The 13,170-nt window shown below is 29.6% G+C and overlaps 3 protein-coding genes across 3 annotated transcripts in view; 1 reads left to right on the top strand and 2 right to left on the bottom strand.

The window, feature by feature from the left end:
* Positions 205–5,442, bottom strand: LOC107626702. Its single transcript, XM_016329600.1, has 6 exons — positions 5,424–5,442; positions 4,729–4,836; positions 4,489–4,646; positions 927–1,793; positions 592–738; positions 205–426 (listed from the first exon to the last, which is right to left on the bottom strand). Exons 1-6 carry the CDS (start codon positions 5,440–5,442, stop codon positions 205–207), a joined length of 1,521 nt encoding a protein of 506 aa, XP_016185086.1.
* LOC107626704 lies at positions 7,747–9,314 on the bottom strand. The gene is made up of 3 exons (XM_016329602.1): positions 8,472–9,314; positions 8,137–8,283; positions 7,747–7,968 (listed from the first exon to the last, which is right to left on the bottom strand). Exons 1-3 carry the CDS (start codon positions 9,312–9,314, stop codon positions 7,747–7,749), a joined length of 1,212 nt encoding a protein of 403 aa, XP_016185088.1.
* Positions 11,035–13,170, top strand: part of LOC107624465 (protein CURVATURE THYLAKOID 1B, chloroplastic) — a 3,321-nt gene continuing 1,185 nt past the window's right edge. Inside the window, exons 1-5 of the mRNA XM_021115296.1 lie at positions 11,035–11,434; positions 11,853–11,956; positions 12,184–12,270; positions 12,406–12,468; positions 12,885–12,919. Of these exons, the coding sequence (XP_020970955.1) occupies positions 11,269–11,434; positions 11,853–11,956; positions 12,184–12,270; positions 12,406–12,468; positions 12,885–12,919 (455 nt within the window). The 5' untranslated portion in view covers positions 11,035–11,268. The remainder of the gene's footprint in view (positions 11,435–11,852; positions 11,957–12,183; positions 12,271–12,405; positions 12,469–12,884; positions 12,920–13,170) is intronic.

Below are 13,170 nucleotides of genomic sequence, written 5' to 3' on the forward strand. Positions count from 1 at the left end.
TATTTTACTTATATTCAATTTATTTTAATTTTAAAGTCACTCATTTTTAAAACAATTATATTTTATTTAAATAATAAAGAAAAAATAATTAAAATTTATACAATTATTTAATTATACCGGGTTAACCGGTTCAACCAGTGACTCACCGGTTAAACCAATAACACAGTAACCTGATCGGTTCGATCACCGGTTCGGTTCTGACAACTATGATAATTCTTCTGCCAAATACATGTAGAAATGTCCCATAAGTCCAGTATTATATTTGTTTTCATGTATGAACTCAACAGTTAATATTTCGCCATCCTGAATCTTGATAGAGCCTGGTTTTGGATAACAACCAGACATTCCAACAACATAGCCTTTTTCATTTCCTGGCTCTTCTCCTGTGCCGTATGTTGGTTGAACCGCACATAATACCTTTTCATTCTAAAGAAAAAAAAAATAAGGACAAAGATATTTTAAAATATTTTACTTCTTAAGAAGATGAAAAATTAAGAAATAATATTACTTAATAAACAAATATGGAATGGTCAGCTAACAAAATAATTTATACGTAGTTGTAAAGACTATATATGAAAAATTGATAATTACCTCCCCATATAAAGTCGCATTAACGATTCCTGGATGTACGTGAGCTGTAGAGTAGATTAGATTACCACCCTTTTTCATTGGGATCTTTGTCCTTTTATTATGATAATGTCCAATATCAGTATTTTGCGGAGTGATAGAATACTCTACCTGCAACAAATTAAAAAGTTTTTATCGATCATTTACTATATAACTAAAAAAGAGATTAATACTCACTTCATTTCATAAAAAATATTTTTTGGCTAATCTAATTACCTATGATAAATTATGTCACCATGTGAAATACATGAATCATGCATTTTAGCATTCAATTGAAATGAAATATACTTGTCACTTACCATACAATTATGAATTGGTTCGGAGCCATTATATGTCACTTGATCAGTAACATCAAGTATGTAAAACTTAATAGGTACTTGGTATTGATCCCAATCAACCCATGTTACTGTATATTTAAGGAAAACTTTTCTCTCTTGTCTGTTATTATATCCTTTTTGTAATTTGCATTGAGAAGTCTTTTCACAACAAAAAATTCCTCCTTTATAATCACCAGACATTGGTTTCCCATCAATACCGGTTTTGCTTACAAAGTCTTCACTTTTGACATTATAATGGTCACATCTGCATTCGGTGCAACCTTTTTTGTCTTCTGTACCACGTGTGTCAATAACCATGATATTGAATAACCATTTCTCTTCATTATACTCCTTTGGGACATTCTCAGGGTGCGTACCTACTTCTATTCTAAATGGATCTGGTAGTTCTAAGCTAGTTTTTCGTGCATCAACTCCAAGCCCCCAGGAATATGAATTAACACTACCCTGGCATACTCCATCGTTTCTTCTAAAATACTTACCGTATATGGGCTGACTTTGATTAGCTTGACGTGACATGGTGACATTTTCAAAATATCTTAAAACAAAATAATGGTGTAGGTAAGCTTCATATAATGGCAAAGAATTCCGACGTTCATCAACTAACTCGGCTTGAAAATTCTTGATTCCGATGTGTCCTCTTGGAAACTCAATATCGAATAAATCTGTTATCGTAACATTTCCTGGTTCCAATACAAATTGCTCACTATAAAAAGTAGCCGTCTTGATATGATTTGAATTCTCATATTGTCGTGCGAATATGATGCTTGATTGCAACAGTATAATTGTTAATGATAGTAATAACACTTCAGGTATAAACTTCATGTTTTCCTGTAAATCGTCATATTTATATGATCATCAATCATATGTTTATATGTTAAACTATGGAAATATCAATCATATGTTTATAAATTAGAAAAACATGTTAAGGAAGACAAATAAAATATTAAACCATGTGAAACTTGAATAAGATATATGAAATTGAAATTCACATAACATGTCAAAAAGACAAGTACCTTGTTGGAGATTCAATTTTTGATATTTGAAAAAATAGTAGAAGTTGAATTTGTATTGATATGAAATTTTTGTATGTCTACTGCTTTTATAGTAGAATCTAATGCCAATTTTGTTGAATTCTCAATGCTAGATCCCTATTTTTGGTGAGCTTTCTAACTATGTGTGCCATTTGTTAAAAAACCTTGTTTGTTATTAGTTCCCAATTAATGTAACAATATTTTTTATTTTTTTTGGTATACATTAAGAAACAACTTAATTCCAACTCAACTATGAATTCATCTTAGTTGCAAAATTATTTAGATAATAAGATATTTTTTTAGATTTTGTCAAATTTGTTTTTAAACCTTATCCTCTTCTTATGCGACTCTTTTGATATTTTGGCCAAAAATAAATCCACATGAATTTATGTTATAGTTCAAACTAACACAAAATTTGAAAATTAAAAGACTTAATAAAGTATAAAAATTATTTAGTAAATTAAATACGATATTATCTTGGTATTGCATATATTTAATATTCCTTTTATAATCTATTAATCTGATAGATGGATACCCTCTTTTTATTTTCTTTCTATTTTTTTTTTTAAAAATGACCTACTTAGCTCAGTATTTAGAGTATTGCTTTTATACGGCAATAGTTCAGCAAAACCATAATGTGAAATTCAAAATTTTTTATTTATGATAAAATAAATTTTCTTAAGTTACAAATAACTTTAATAAAATTTTTATTTATTTTTTTTGGAGCTTTATGAAGTACGATTTTCTCTAATGGGGCATCTAAAAAAAGCACGTTTTACTTTTACTGATTAAAAAGTCTAAACTTTTTTTTAATAGATTTTTTGTGTCATTAACCTAAAATTTCTATATCACTTTTGTTATTATTAAACTAATTGTGTGATATTGAACTAAGAAGCAGGAAAAGAGATACAATTTATTTTAATATATTATTTTTTTTCTTTTTTTGTTATATTTACTTTTATATTTTAAAATTTTGCATATATACCACTATGATAAGAGATAGTGCACTACATGTAGCACATGAAGATGAGTTGATTTGGGAAGAGGTTAAATCACACGGGAAAAAAACAATTGTATGTAGAGTGGGGACCTTTAAAAATGTATTTTTTGTTTTCTTTCTTCGGACAATGTATATGTTCGATGTAATGTTAGGAACACAAAAAAAAGTCAAAACTTATTTTATTTTGTTTTTATAAATTATTGCAATAATTAATGAATGATAATTAAAGTAGGTTCTAGTTGTTTTTGGTTTTTTATTTTGGTTCCCAAATATTTTTGACATATGTTAAGATTTTTCCTAGTAAAGAGTTAGAAATTATTATTGTACTTAAATTTTTATTTATTTATATGGAATTATGATTGTTCCTACCAGTTCATAAACGAGAAAAAAACATCACTATTGTCAAACAAGCAATTCAATCAAAGAATAATTATATATCAAAATAGAATTTTTGCAACTTTTTTAATGCTTGCCGTCAATAAATATTTTCACTATGGTTAAAAAAAGCATCATAGATTTTAGCATCGGCGGTTGACAGTGATAGTTTTGGACCACCGTTGGTAAAAAGTGTTGCTAATTTTGTGACGATTTTTGAAGTATAAAATCGTCAATAAGTTGTAACACTTGTTAAAGTGTTTTTTATGTTGTATTTCGCGACGTTTTGAAACTATTATTAAATACTAAATCCTATGACAGTTTTTTTTCATATATTGCGTGGCTATTGTAAGCCGTCATGAAATTTTTAGCGACGATTTAAAACCGTCACTAAGTTATAAATTTCTAGGACAACTTTTTAATGACAGGTTTTCATTTGAAACCATCACTAAATTACTAATTCTTGTGACAACTTTTTTCCTGTATTTAGTGACTGTTTTAAACTGTCATAATCTCCCCAACATCAAAGCTTTCTTTTATTAATTATTACAAAAAATATTTCTATTATAAATAATAATTTATATATCTATCAACAAAATAATAATTTATCTACATTATCAAAAGTTGAATTCTCCAAAAATGGCATTGTATTTCAAACAAATCCAAACCCAATCCCACAAATTTTACAAAATGGCAACAATGTATTTCAAAAGTTGAATTCTACAAGTTTTACATAGTCATAATCCATAAGATGTATATTAAAAAAATCCCAACTTAATGCCAAGTTTTGTATATTATGGGAAAATTATTAAAATTACTTGGAATGAGCCCTAAAACACCAAGAGACCATCAAATTCTCCAATTGGCTGACTACTTCCATTCCATTCTGTAAGAACTTATTTCTTACTATGATAAAAGAAAAATACATCCTTTACCCTAAGATGCATATTCTTTTTAACTTCTTGCTCATTTAAAGAGAAAATAAAAGAGAAGTGAATTACTTTAGTTGGCATTGTAATATTCTAAGTATGTACAAATTAAGAAAAAATAATATATCTACAACAATAACAGACCATGTGGTGTTCCACCTTTTTCTAGAAATAGCAACCACATTTACCTCTTCATCATTAAGAAAATCAACATCTGATAGGCTATGACTATGAACTTCATTTTGAATAGATGAACTTTGAGCTATATGCTCTTGTTGACTCGTGCCTTTAAAGGATGTTGACCTAGAATGACTTGGAAGATATTTTTTTTCTCGAGCCAATATTACTTCAAAGTAAAAGAATTAGAAACTTAATGAAAGAGGCAATAACTACAATAGATCGAGTATGCTAAAAGAGAAGATAGTTACCATTTTCATCATTTAAGGGATGAACATTTTTTCTAGCATATACAATATTTGGTTCAACATGTTCATCTTCTTCCTCTTCGAATTGTACAAGCCTTCTACTTTTAATACCTACAATAATATAAAAAAATAAGAGAAAATGATATTAGGGGATGACACTTTAAGAATTGGATAAAATTGAAAATTGAGATATGAGCATTTTCTCTTACATTAGGGGATGACACTAATCTAGCATTTTCAGCATCTTTGAGGGATTTTTTAGGACTTTGATACTTTTTTATTAGACTTCTTCTCTTCATACTTGTAAGAACATAAGACAAATAAGAGAAAACCATATTACTTAAAACAAAGAATAACAATCATGTATAGGTTCAAACTTTATTAGTCTTCTTTTCTTCAATGTGTTTTACAAAAGCATATTCTCATTCTGTCCACGTCGTTTTGGGAAAAAAATTGCTAATTTGTCCTGTAATAATATTATTTGGATTGAATCCTAATTACCAAATTTATATATCCTACGTATGTAACTTACAATTATTTACTCACAGCAATAACCAAATTAATACACAATCCTAATATACCATGATATCTATTCTTACGCATACTCACACACAAGTTCTTATATGTATGATTGAGTGTGTTTTGAAGGTAGAGAAAAGCCTTTAAAGTCATCCACAAGCAGTTAGAGTAATTCTTACTCGCTAATATGGAATTCATGTCGATAATTCTAGTTTGGCTATGAATTTTAACCCCACAATGCAAAGGATTTAATCCTATTGGTTCTGGTCTGCTACTATGAGTAGATTTTTAGCTAAATTAGTCAGTCCTATACACTTTTTTTTCTTCATTCCCATTAATTGTGTTTGGTTGAAAAAGGTAAGGCATGACAATGAGAAATGGCCCCCCAAAATGAAAAATAATAATAGAAACAAAAAAAATGGTTGATTTATAATACTTTAACCATATTCAGATGTAGCTAAAGTATAGTCCATTATTACATGAATTAATGCATATGTTCCTAAACTTCATCTTAAAAGGTGTTGCCTAAGAATGTTTAGTATTAAACAAGACTTTAACAGAAAATGAATTGCATTCATAAACACCAATACAAAAAACCAAGAAAGAAGAGAATGCGAGTAAATTAAATACATTAAATTAAAATCAATTGAAAAAAATAAAGTCACTTTAGAAAGAACAGCAAAAAAGAATTTATATAAAATTATAAGATAATACGTCAAAGAAGAGAAATCCTCTAAACTTAAAAGGAGGAATAAAGCGAAGAAATTATTACAATGAAGTTTACAAATACTACTATAACAATTAATTAGCAATGCATAACAGCTTTAATACCATCTCCTACACTAAAAAGTTCATCGTATTACTCATGTGCCAAATTGCTTTGGACCAACTAAAAGTAATTACAGAAATCAAATTAAAATTGAAGATATCATTTCCTCACTCACTGAAAACTAATAGGCTAATAGCCCCTTTCTAATTCAAGTTGTAAACCCCGAAAAATTAGCGAATAATTAATCAATAAATTAATTTTAAATAAAAAAATTAGAAATATAAATTTTATAGTAAAATAAGATAGAGCTAAGTAAAATAAGAAATTTGACACTAATTTCAAAGAATTCGGCCCAAAATTGGGCCGAACGGACCAAATCGGTCAAACCGGGCCTATGGGCCCAACCAATCCACTCATTTAAGTGAGCTTCAGCTCACTTATCCCTCCTATGCATGCAAAGAACGCTGAATTGTAAGCCTTAGAACTTGGTGGAAGTTGAGTGCTTGCGCTTTGGTGATTTGGGCTTGAGGGGCTATGTTGGTTTTGGTGATTTTGCCTTGGACAATCTGTGAAAATTGGCCAAAGTATGATTTAGGTTTCACGTATTTAATATATAATGTTCTGCGAAAACTTAGGCTAGATGACCATAGATTTGGCTGGAACGTATGAGTATACTTAAATGCTTAGTAACCTCGGTAAGAACTGTGATATGAATTTGGTGCTTGTTGGATGAACTATGAATGATGAATTGAGGATGCTATCTGTATGCATGTATGTGTTGAATAGGTGAAATGATATCCTATTGATGTATTGAAAGGTTGAGGTATGATGTTGATAAGTTGAGAAATGGTATGATTGTGAAGATTGTTGTGATATTGATGAAGATATGTTGTATTGATGATTACAAGCATGATGAGTTGAGTTGGAGCGTGGAGGTTTTGAGGTTTGTGTAAAAAAAAGTTAGCTTTTGGCCAAACTTTGGTGAGACATAACTCGGCTTCCGGACCCTCTAATCATTTCAAATTGGTTTTATATAAAAATTGGGTCCGTGAAGTTTACGCCGTTCGAAAAACGGAAGAAAAATTATTTTAAACGAAGAAGTTATGTGCATCGGAAGTTGGGGTTAAAAAGTTGGAATTCTGCAGCTTTTCAAACTTATGCAAATTTTTGAAAAAACGTACGCTCACGCGTACGGGTGACCTGGCAATTGCGTACGCGTTTAGCTGCTCGCGACGTGACCAATCCTTTTGGGTTGGGGTTCTCACGTACGCGAGCAAGGAGCTTGCATACGCGAGTAATAACTTTTTCATGCCCACGCGTACCCGTGGCTCACGCGTACGCGTGATCTGGGATTTGCGTACGCGAGCCTGGGTTTTGAACCGATTAACCCAAAGTTGCAGCAAGGACACTCTTACCACCAAGCTGGCAATGCTTGCTACCAATATATATACAAATTATAGTACATGTAGCAATCTTTTATTTTACTTATATTCAATTTATTTTAATTTTAAAGTCACTCATTTTTAAATCAATTATATTTTATTTAACTATAAATTTTATTAAATATTTATAAAAACAAAATAAAAGTACTTATAATACAGAAAAAATAATTAAAATTTATATAATTATTTAATTATACCGAATTAACCGGTTCTACCAGTGATCCACCGGTTAAACCAGTAATTCAATGACCAATAACCTGACCGGTTTGATCACCGATTCAGCTCTGACAACTATGGTAATTCTTCTGCCAAATACACGTAGAAATGTCCCATAAGTCCAGTATTATATTTGTTTTCATGTATGAACTCAACAGTTAATATTTCGCCATCCTGAATCTTGATAGAGCCTGGTTTTGGATAACAACCAGACATTCCAACAACATAGCCTTTTTCATTTCCTGGCTCTTCTCCTGTGCCGTATGTTGGTTTAACCGCACATAATACCTTTCCATTCTGAAGAAAAGCAAAAAAATAAGGACAAAGATATTTTAAAATATTTTACTTCTTAAGAAGATGAAAAATTAAGAAATAATATTACTTAATAAACAAATATAGAATGGTCAGCTAACAAAATAATTTATACGTAGTTGTAAAGACTATATATGAAAAATTGATAATTACCTCCACATATAAAGTTGCATTAACGATTCCTGGATGCACGTGAGCTGTAGAGTAGATTAGATTACCACCCTTTTTCATTGGGATCTTTGTCCTTTTAATATGATAATGTCCAATATCAGTATTTTGCGGAGTGATAGAATACTCTACCTGCAACAAATTAAAAAGTTTTTATCGATCATTTACTATATAACTAAAAAAGAGATTAATACTCACTTCATTTCATAAAAAATATTTTTTGCATAATCTAATTACCTATGATAAATTATGTCACCATGTGAAATACATGAATCATGCATTTTAGCATTCAATTGAAATGAAATATACTTGTCACTTACCATACAATTATGAATTGGTTCGGAGCCATTATATGTCACTTGATCAGTAACATCAAGTATGTAAAACTTAATAGGTACTTGGTATTGATCCCAATCAACCCATGTTACTGTATATTTAAGGGAAGCTTTTCTCTCTTGTCTGTTATTATATCCTTTTTGTAATTTGCATTGAGAAGTCTTTTCACAACAAAAAATTCCTCCTTTATAATCACTAGACATTAGTTTCCCATCAATACCGGTTTTGCTTATAAAGTCTTCACTTTTGACATTATAATGGTCACATCTGCATTCAGTGCAACCTTTTTTGTCTTCTGTACCACGTGTGTCAATAACCATGATATTGAATAACCATTTCTCTTCATTATACTCCTTTGGGACATTCTCAGGGTGCGTACCTACTTCTATTCTAAATGGATCTGGTAGTTCTAAGCTAGTTTTTCGTGCATCAACTCCAAGCCCCCAGGAATATGAATTAACACTACCCTGGCATACTCCATCGTTTCTTCTAAAATACTTACCGTATATGGGCTGACTTTGATTAGCTTGACGTGACATGGTGACATTTTCAAAATATCTTAAAACAAAATAATGGTGCAGGTAAGCTTCATATAATGGCAAAGAATTCCGATGTTCATCAACTAACTCGGCTTGAAAATTCTTGATTCCGATGTGTCCTCTTGGAAACTCAATATCGAATAAATCTGTTACCGTAACCTTTCCTGGTTCCAACACAAATTGTTCACTATAAAAAGTTGCCGTCTTGATATGATTTGAATTCTCATATTGTTGTGCGAATATGATGTTTAATTGCAACAGTATGATTGTTAATGCTAGTAATAACATTTCAGGTATAAACTTCATATTTTCTTGCAAATCGTCATGTTTATATGATCATCAATCATATGTTTATATGTTAATCTATGGAAATATCAATCATATGTTTATAAATTAGGCAAACATGTTAAGGAAGACAAATAGAATACTAAGCCATATGAAACTTGAATAAGATATATGAAGTTGAAATTCACATAACATGACAAAAAGATAAGTACCATGTTGGAGATTCAATCTTTGATGTTTGAAAAAACAGTGGAAGGTGAATTTATAGTGATATGAAAATTTTGTCTGCTGCTTTTATAGCAAAACTTAATGCCAATTTTGGTGAATTCTTAGTGTTAGTTATGCCTATTTTTGGTGGGCTTTTTAACTATGTGTGCCAATTGTTAAGAAATTTTGTTTGTTATTAGTTTCCAATCAATTAATGTAACAATATTTTTTTATTTTTTTAGTATACATTAACTAACAACTTAATTCCAATCCAACTATGAATTCATCTTAGTTGCAAAATTGTTTAGATGATAAGATATGTTGTTATATTATGTCAAATTTGTTTTTTAACCTTATTCACTTCCTATATGGCTTGTTGATATTTTGGCCCAAAAAAAAGTCCACATGAAATTTAACTAAAATTTTAGTAAATACAAAACAATCGACAAAACCATAATATGAAATTTAACTTTTTTTTTATCTGTGATAAAATAAAATTTCTTAAGTTACAAATAAATTTAATAAAATTTTTATATATTTTGTGTGGAGCTTTGTGGAATACAATTTTCTGTAAGGAAGGAAGCATCTAAAAAAGCTTCTTTTTTTTTTATATAGTGTAAAGTGAAAATTAGGTCTCTAAAAATTTTGATTTCGGACTAATTAGTTCCTGAAAATATATCAATTCGGTCATCCGCGATAGCAAACGAGGGACACGTTATGTCCTTCTATCAGTTCATCACGTAAAACTTAATGATAGTGCTTATATGTATCATTAACTACTGTGGCGTATTTATTTATGAAAGATTGTTATGTAGATAATAATTTTAGAACAAAACTTCACCTATTATAGTATGATTCGTGATAAATAGATAATAGTTCATAAATGTTATATGAAAACTTAAAAGATAAAGAATGTTTCATTGTCCAAAACTACATCATTTTTATACTCATGTGGCAGCAATAGAACACGCACCAAATACATGAATAACTCCGTTTTATTCGCCCTATCCATTAACAGAAAGACATATATGTCCACTGTTTATTATTGTGGAGAATTTAATTGATACTTTTTTTTCTTTCTTCAACAACTAATTATTAGTCTTAGGTCGAAATTTTTAAGGTTACTCTTTTATATATTAAGAGACATATGATTTGTCACTTGAACTAAAGCCTCAATTGCACCAGTAGACTTGTTAAAAAAATCTAAAGTTTTTGTTCCATGGATTGGATGGACTTCATATATAAATGAAAATTTAAAAGGCGTACCCAATATGAAAGGTATAAATAACCCAATTAATTGAATGAGATATGTTAAGAACTTCGGATATCACCTAATTCCTTATTGGGCCATAAGATTTCCATCAATGCCCATCCAAACATCCTTGCCGCCCTATCATTTGGTGGATGAAACTCCTATCCATTAGAAATACCATTAAAGCCCTATCTTGCTGCCACGTCAGCACACTATTATCTTCATGAAAGCAAATGAATGGTTCAGCTTCAGCTTCATATTGTGGGAAAAGCATCTCCACATTCATTTCACAAATTATCAAACACTAAATTTTAGACCAACCAAGAAAAATTTAGAAACATAGAAAAATATACCAATATCTTATTATTAAGTCATTATTCCCTAATAGTAGTAGTTGTAGTAGTGGACTCATAATTGTTTTTGTTCATATCACGGTAAAATTATTATAGTCTAAGAACAAATAAAAAAAAAAGGTTTCACTGGGAAATTGCAACAACAATGGCATCAACCTCTTCCTCAACTCTTACAATATCATCTTCTTCCACCATTTTTGATGGCAAAGCTCTAAGGAATTCAGCAACTTCACCACAATGTGTGAGCCTTCCAACTCTCCCTCCTCCAACTTTGCAAGCTCAAATTCGCCAATGGAAGCCCAATGCTTATTGTAAGTTAATCACTAATTAAAAATGTTACAAATATATAGAATTGTAACATGTATATGTTGATTAAGTTTCGAGTATGGTTTGTAAAGTTCCACATCGGTTAAATTTGGATTAAATAAATAATGTCTATATAAGATATGGTTTAGTAGTTAGTTTATTAGTCTGTTAAAATAAGTGTCAGGAGTTTGGATCCCAATTTTTGCATACAAACAATTCATTAGCCAATGAAAAACTTTTAAATGGAGTTTTTGCGACGAATTAGTTTTTGAGCTGTCCAGTTACTGTGAAATGCTAAAAGATGGGGTGTTTAACATGTTATATTTTTTCATTTAATCTATTAATTCGAATAATTTCGATTTTTCTTTTTATTTGCATAGGAGAATTTATGGTAATGTTGTCAAATTGATGATGAATTTTTAGGCCGCAAGATTGCTAGGAATGTTATGGCAATGGCCACAGGAGAGGCACCATCAGAAATTGCCACTACTGAAACTCCAGAAATTGTTAAGACTGTTCAAGAAGCTGTAAGAATATTTGGTTCCTATTTTTTGTTTTTTCAAATAAATACATAAACTAACTTTAGGGTAATTTTATTGTTTATAGATTTTGTTTTGAGATTAATCTCTTGAGTGTGACACTATTAACAAATATTTAATTCTTTTAAGTAATTTATCTAAGATGGTAAAGGTGATTATTTATTTATTTATCATTTATTATTTAATAATGATTTTTGTTGCATAAATATATATAGTGGGATAAAGTTGAAGACAAGTATGCAGTGAGTTCACTAGGGGTAGCTGCTTTGATTGCATTGGTTGGCTCCACTGGTTTGGTCTCAGTAAGTTATTTAAATAATTCAATTTGAATTTATTTGTTTATTTTCATTTCATTATTCACAAATAATCATAATATTTATTTGTTATTATTTAATTGACAATTTTTTTTTCTAAGTAATGATTATTATTTGTGTCAGGCAATTGATAAGCTTCCTTTGATCCCTGGGATTTTAGAGGTTGTAGGCATTGGTTACACTGGGGTAAGTCAAATACACTCTTTTTATTTTTATTTTTTAAATTTCTTTTTTAGTACATAGTAAAAAGTTTACTTGGTTGATGAGATTAGTTACACAAGAAATACTTGTTTAATGTGTATTATAACATCGAAAAATAAGTAATTATAAATATTCTTAAAATATGTATTAAATATATTATAAGATCATATAAATATTTCTTTCTGTTATTTCAGTTAACAAATCAAATAAAAATATAGACTCTAGTTACTTTATAATATATTTTTACCCTTGGTTTGTGTCATTCCATCTTTTTAACACTTTCTTGGGTGCAAATTAAAGTTACTAACAAATCAAGTATGTAATTTAGTTCAATTAATCAGGATGAGGCATAACTCAACAACCAAACCAAGAGGGAAAAAAAAAAAAGAAAACATCCTAAGATACTTTTTAGAGTGAAAATATTCAAGCCAGATAGGTAAGCTTGATTCTTCTTTTCTTGATTAATATATTACACTTTGTTGCATGGATTAACTTAAAGTGAAATGTGCGAATACTAAACTTTGAAAATTTGCAATTCAACACTTTGAAGTTGTTAAATAATGCAAAAAGACTTGTTAACCTTTTCTTTTTCCTCCCAAATTATTCTTGATGTGTTTTATTTACAAAACAAGGGTAATTTTGGAAGAGAAGTTGATAGGTAGCCTTTGAATAAAGTATGTTTTTGTC

Source organism: Arachis ipaensis, chromosome B02, assembly GCF_000816755.2.
Source record: "Arachis ipaensis cultivar K30076 chromosome B02, Araip1.1, whole genome shotgun sequence".
Classification (NCBI taxonomy): domain Eukaryota; kingdom Viridiplantae; phylum Streptophyta; class Magnoliopsida; order Fabales; family Fabaceae; genus Arachis; species Arachis ipaensis.

What these genes read in the sequence shown, in the direction of transcription:
- LOC107626704 (XM_016329602.1), bottom strand. Translation starts at nt 9,314, where the DNA reads ATGTTATTACTAGCATTAACAATCATACTGTTGCAATTAAACATCATA. An exon ending in AACCAATTCATAATTGTATG is followed by an intron (nt 8,284 to 8,471) that starts GTAAGTGACAAG and finishes AATTTGTTGCAG; the next exon opens with GTAGAGTATTCTATCACTCC. An exon ending in ATGCAACTTTATATGTGGAG is followed by an intron (nt 7,969 to 8,136) that starts GTAATTATCAAT and finishes GCTTTTCTTCAG; the next exon opens with AATGGAAAGGTATTATGTGC.
- LOC107626702 (XM_016329600.1), bottom strand. An exon ending in AACCAATTCATAATTGTATG is followed by an intron (nt 739 to 926) that starts GTAAGTGACAAG and finishes AATTTGTTGCAG; the next exon opens with GTAGAGTATTCTATCACTCC. An exon ending in ATGCGACTTTATATGGGGAG is followed by an intron (nt 427 to 591) that starts GTAATTATCAAT and finishes TTTTTTCTTTAG; the next exon opens with AATGAAAAGGTATTATGTGC.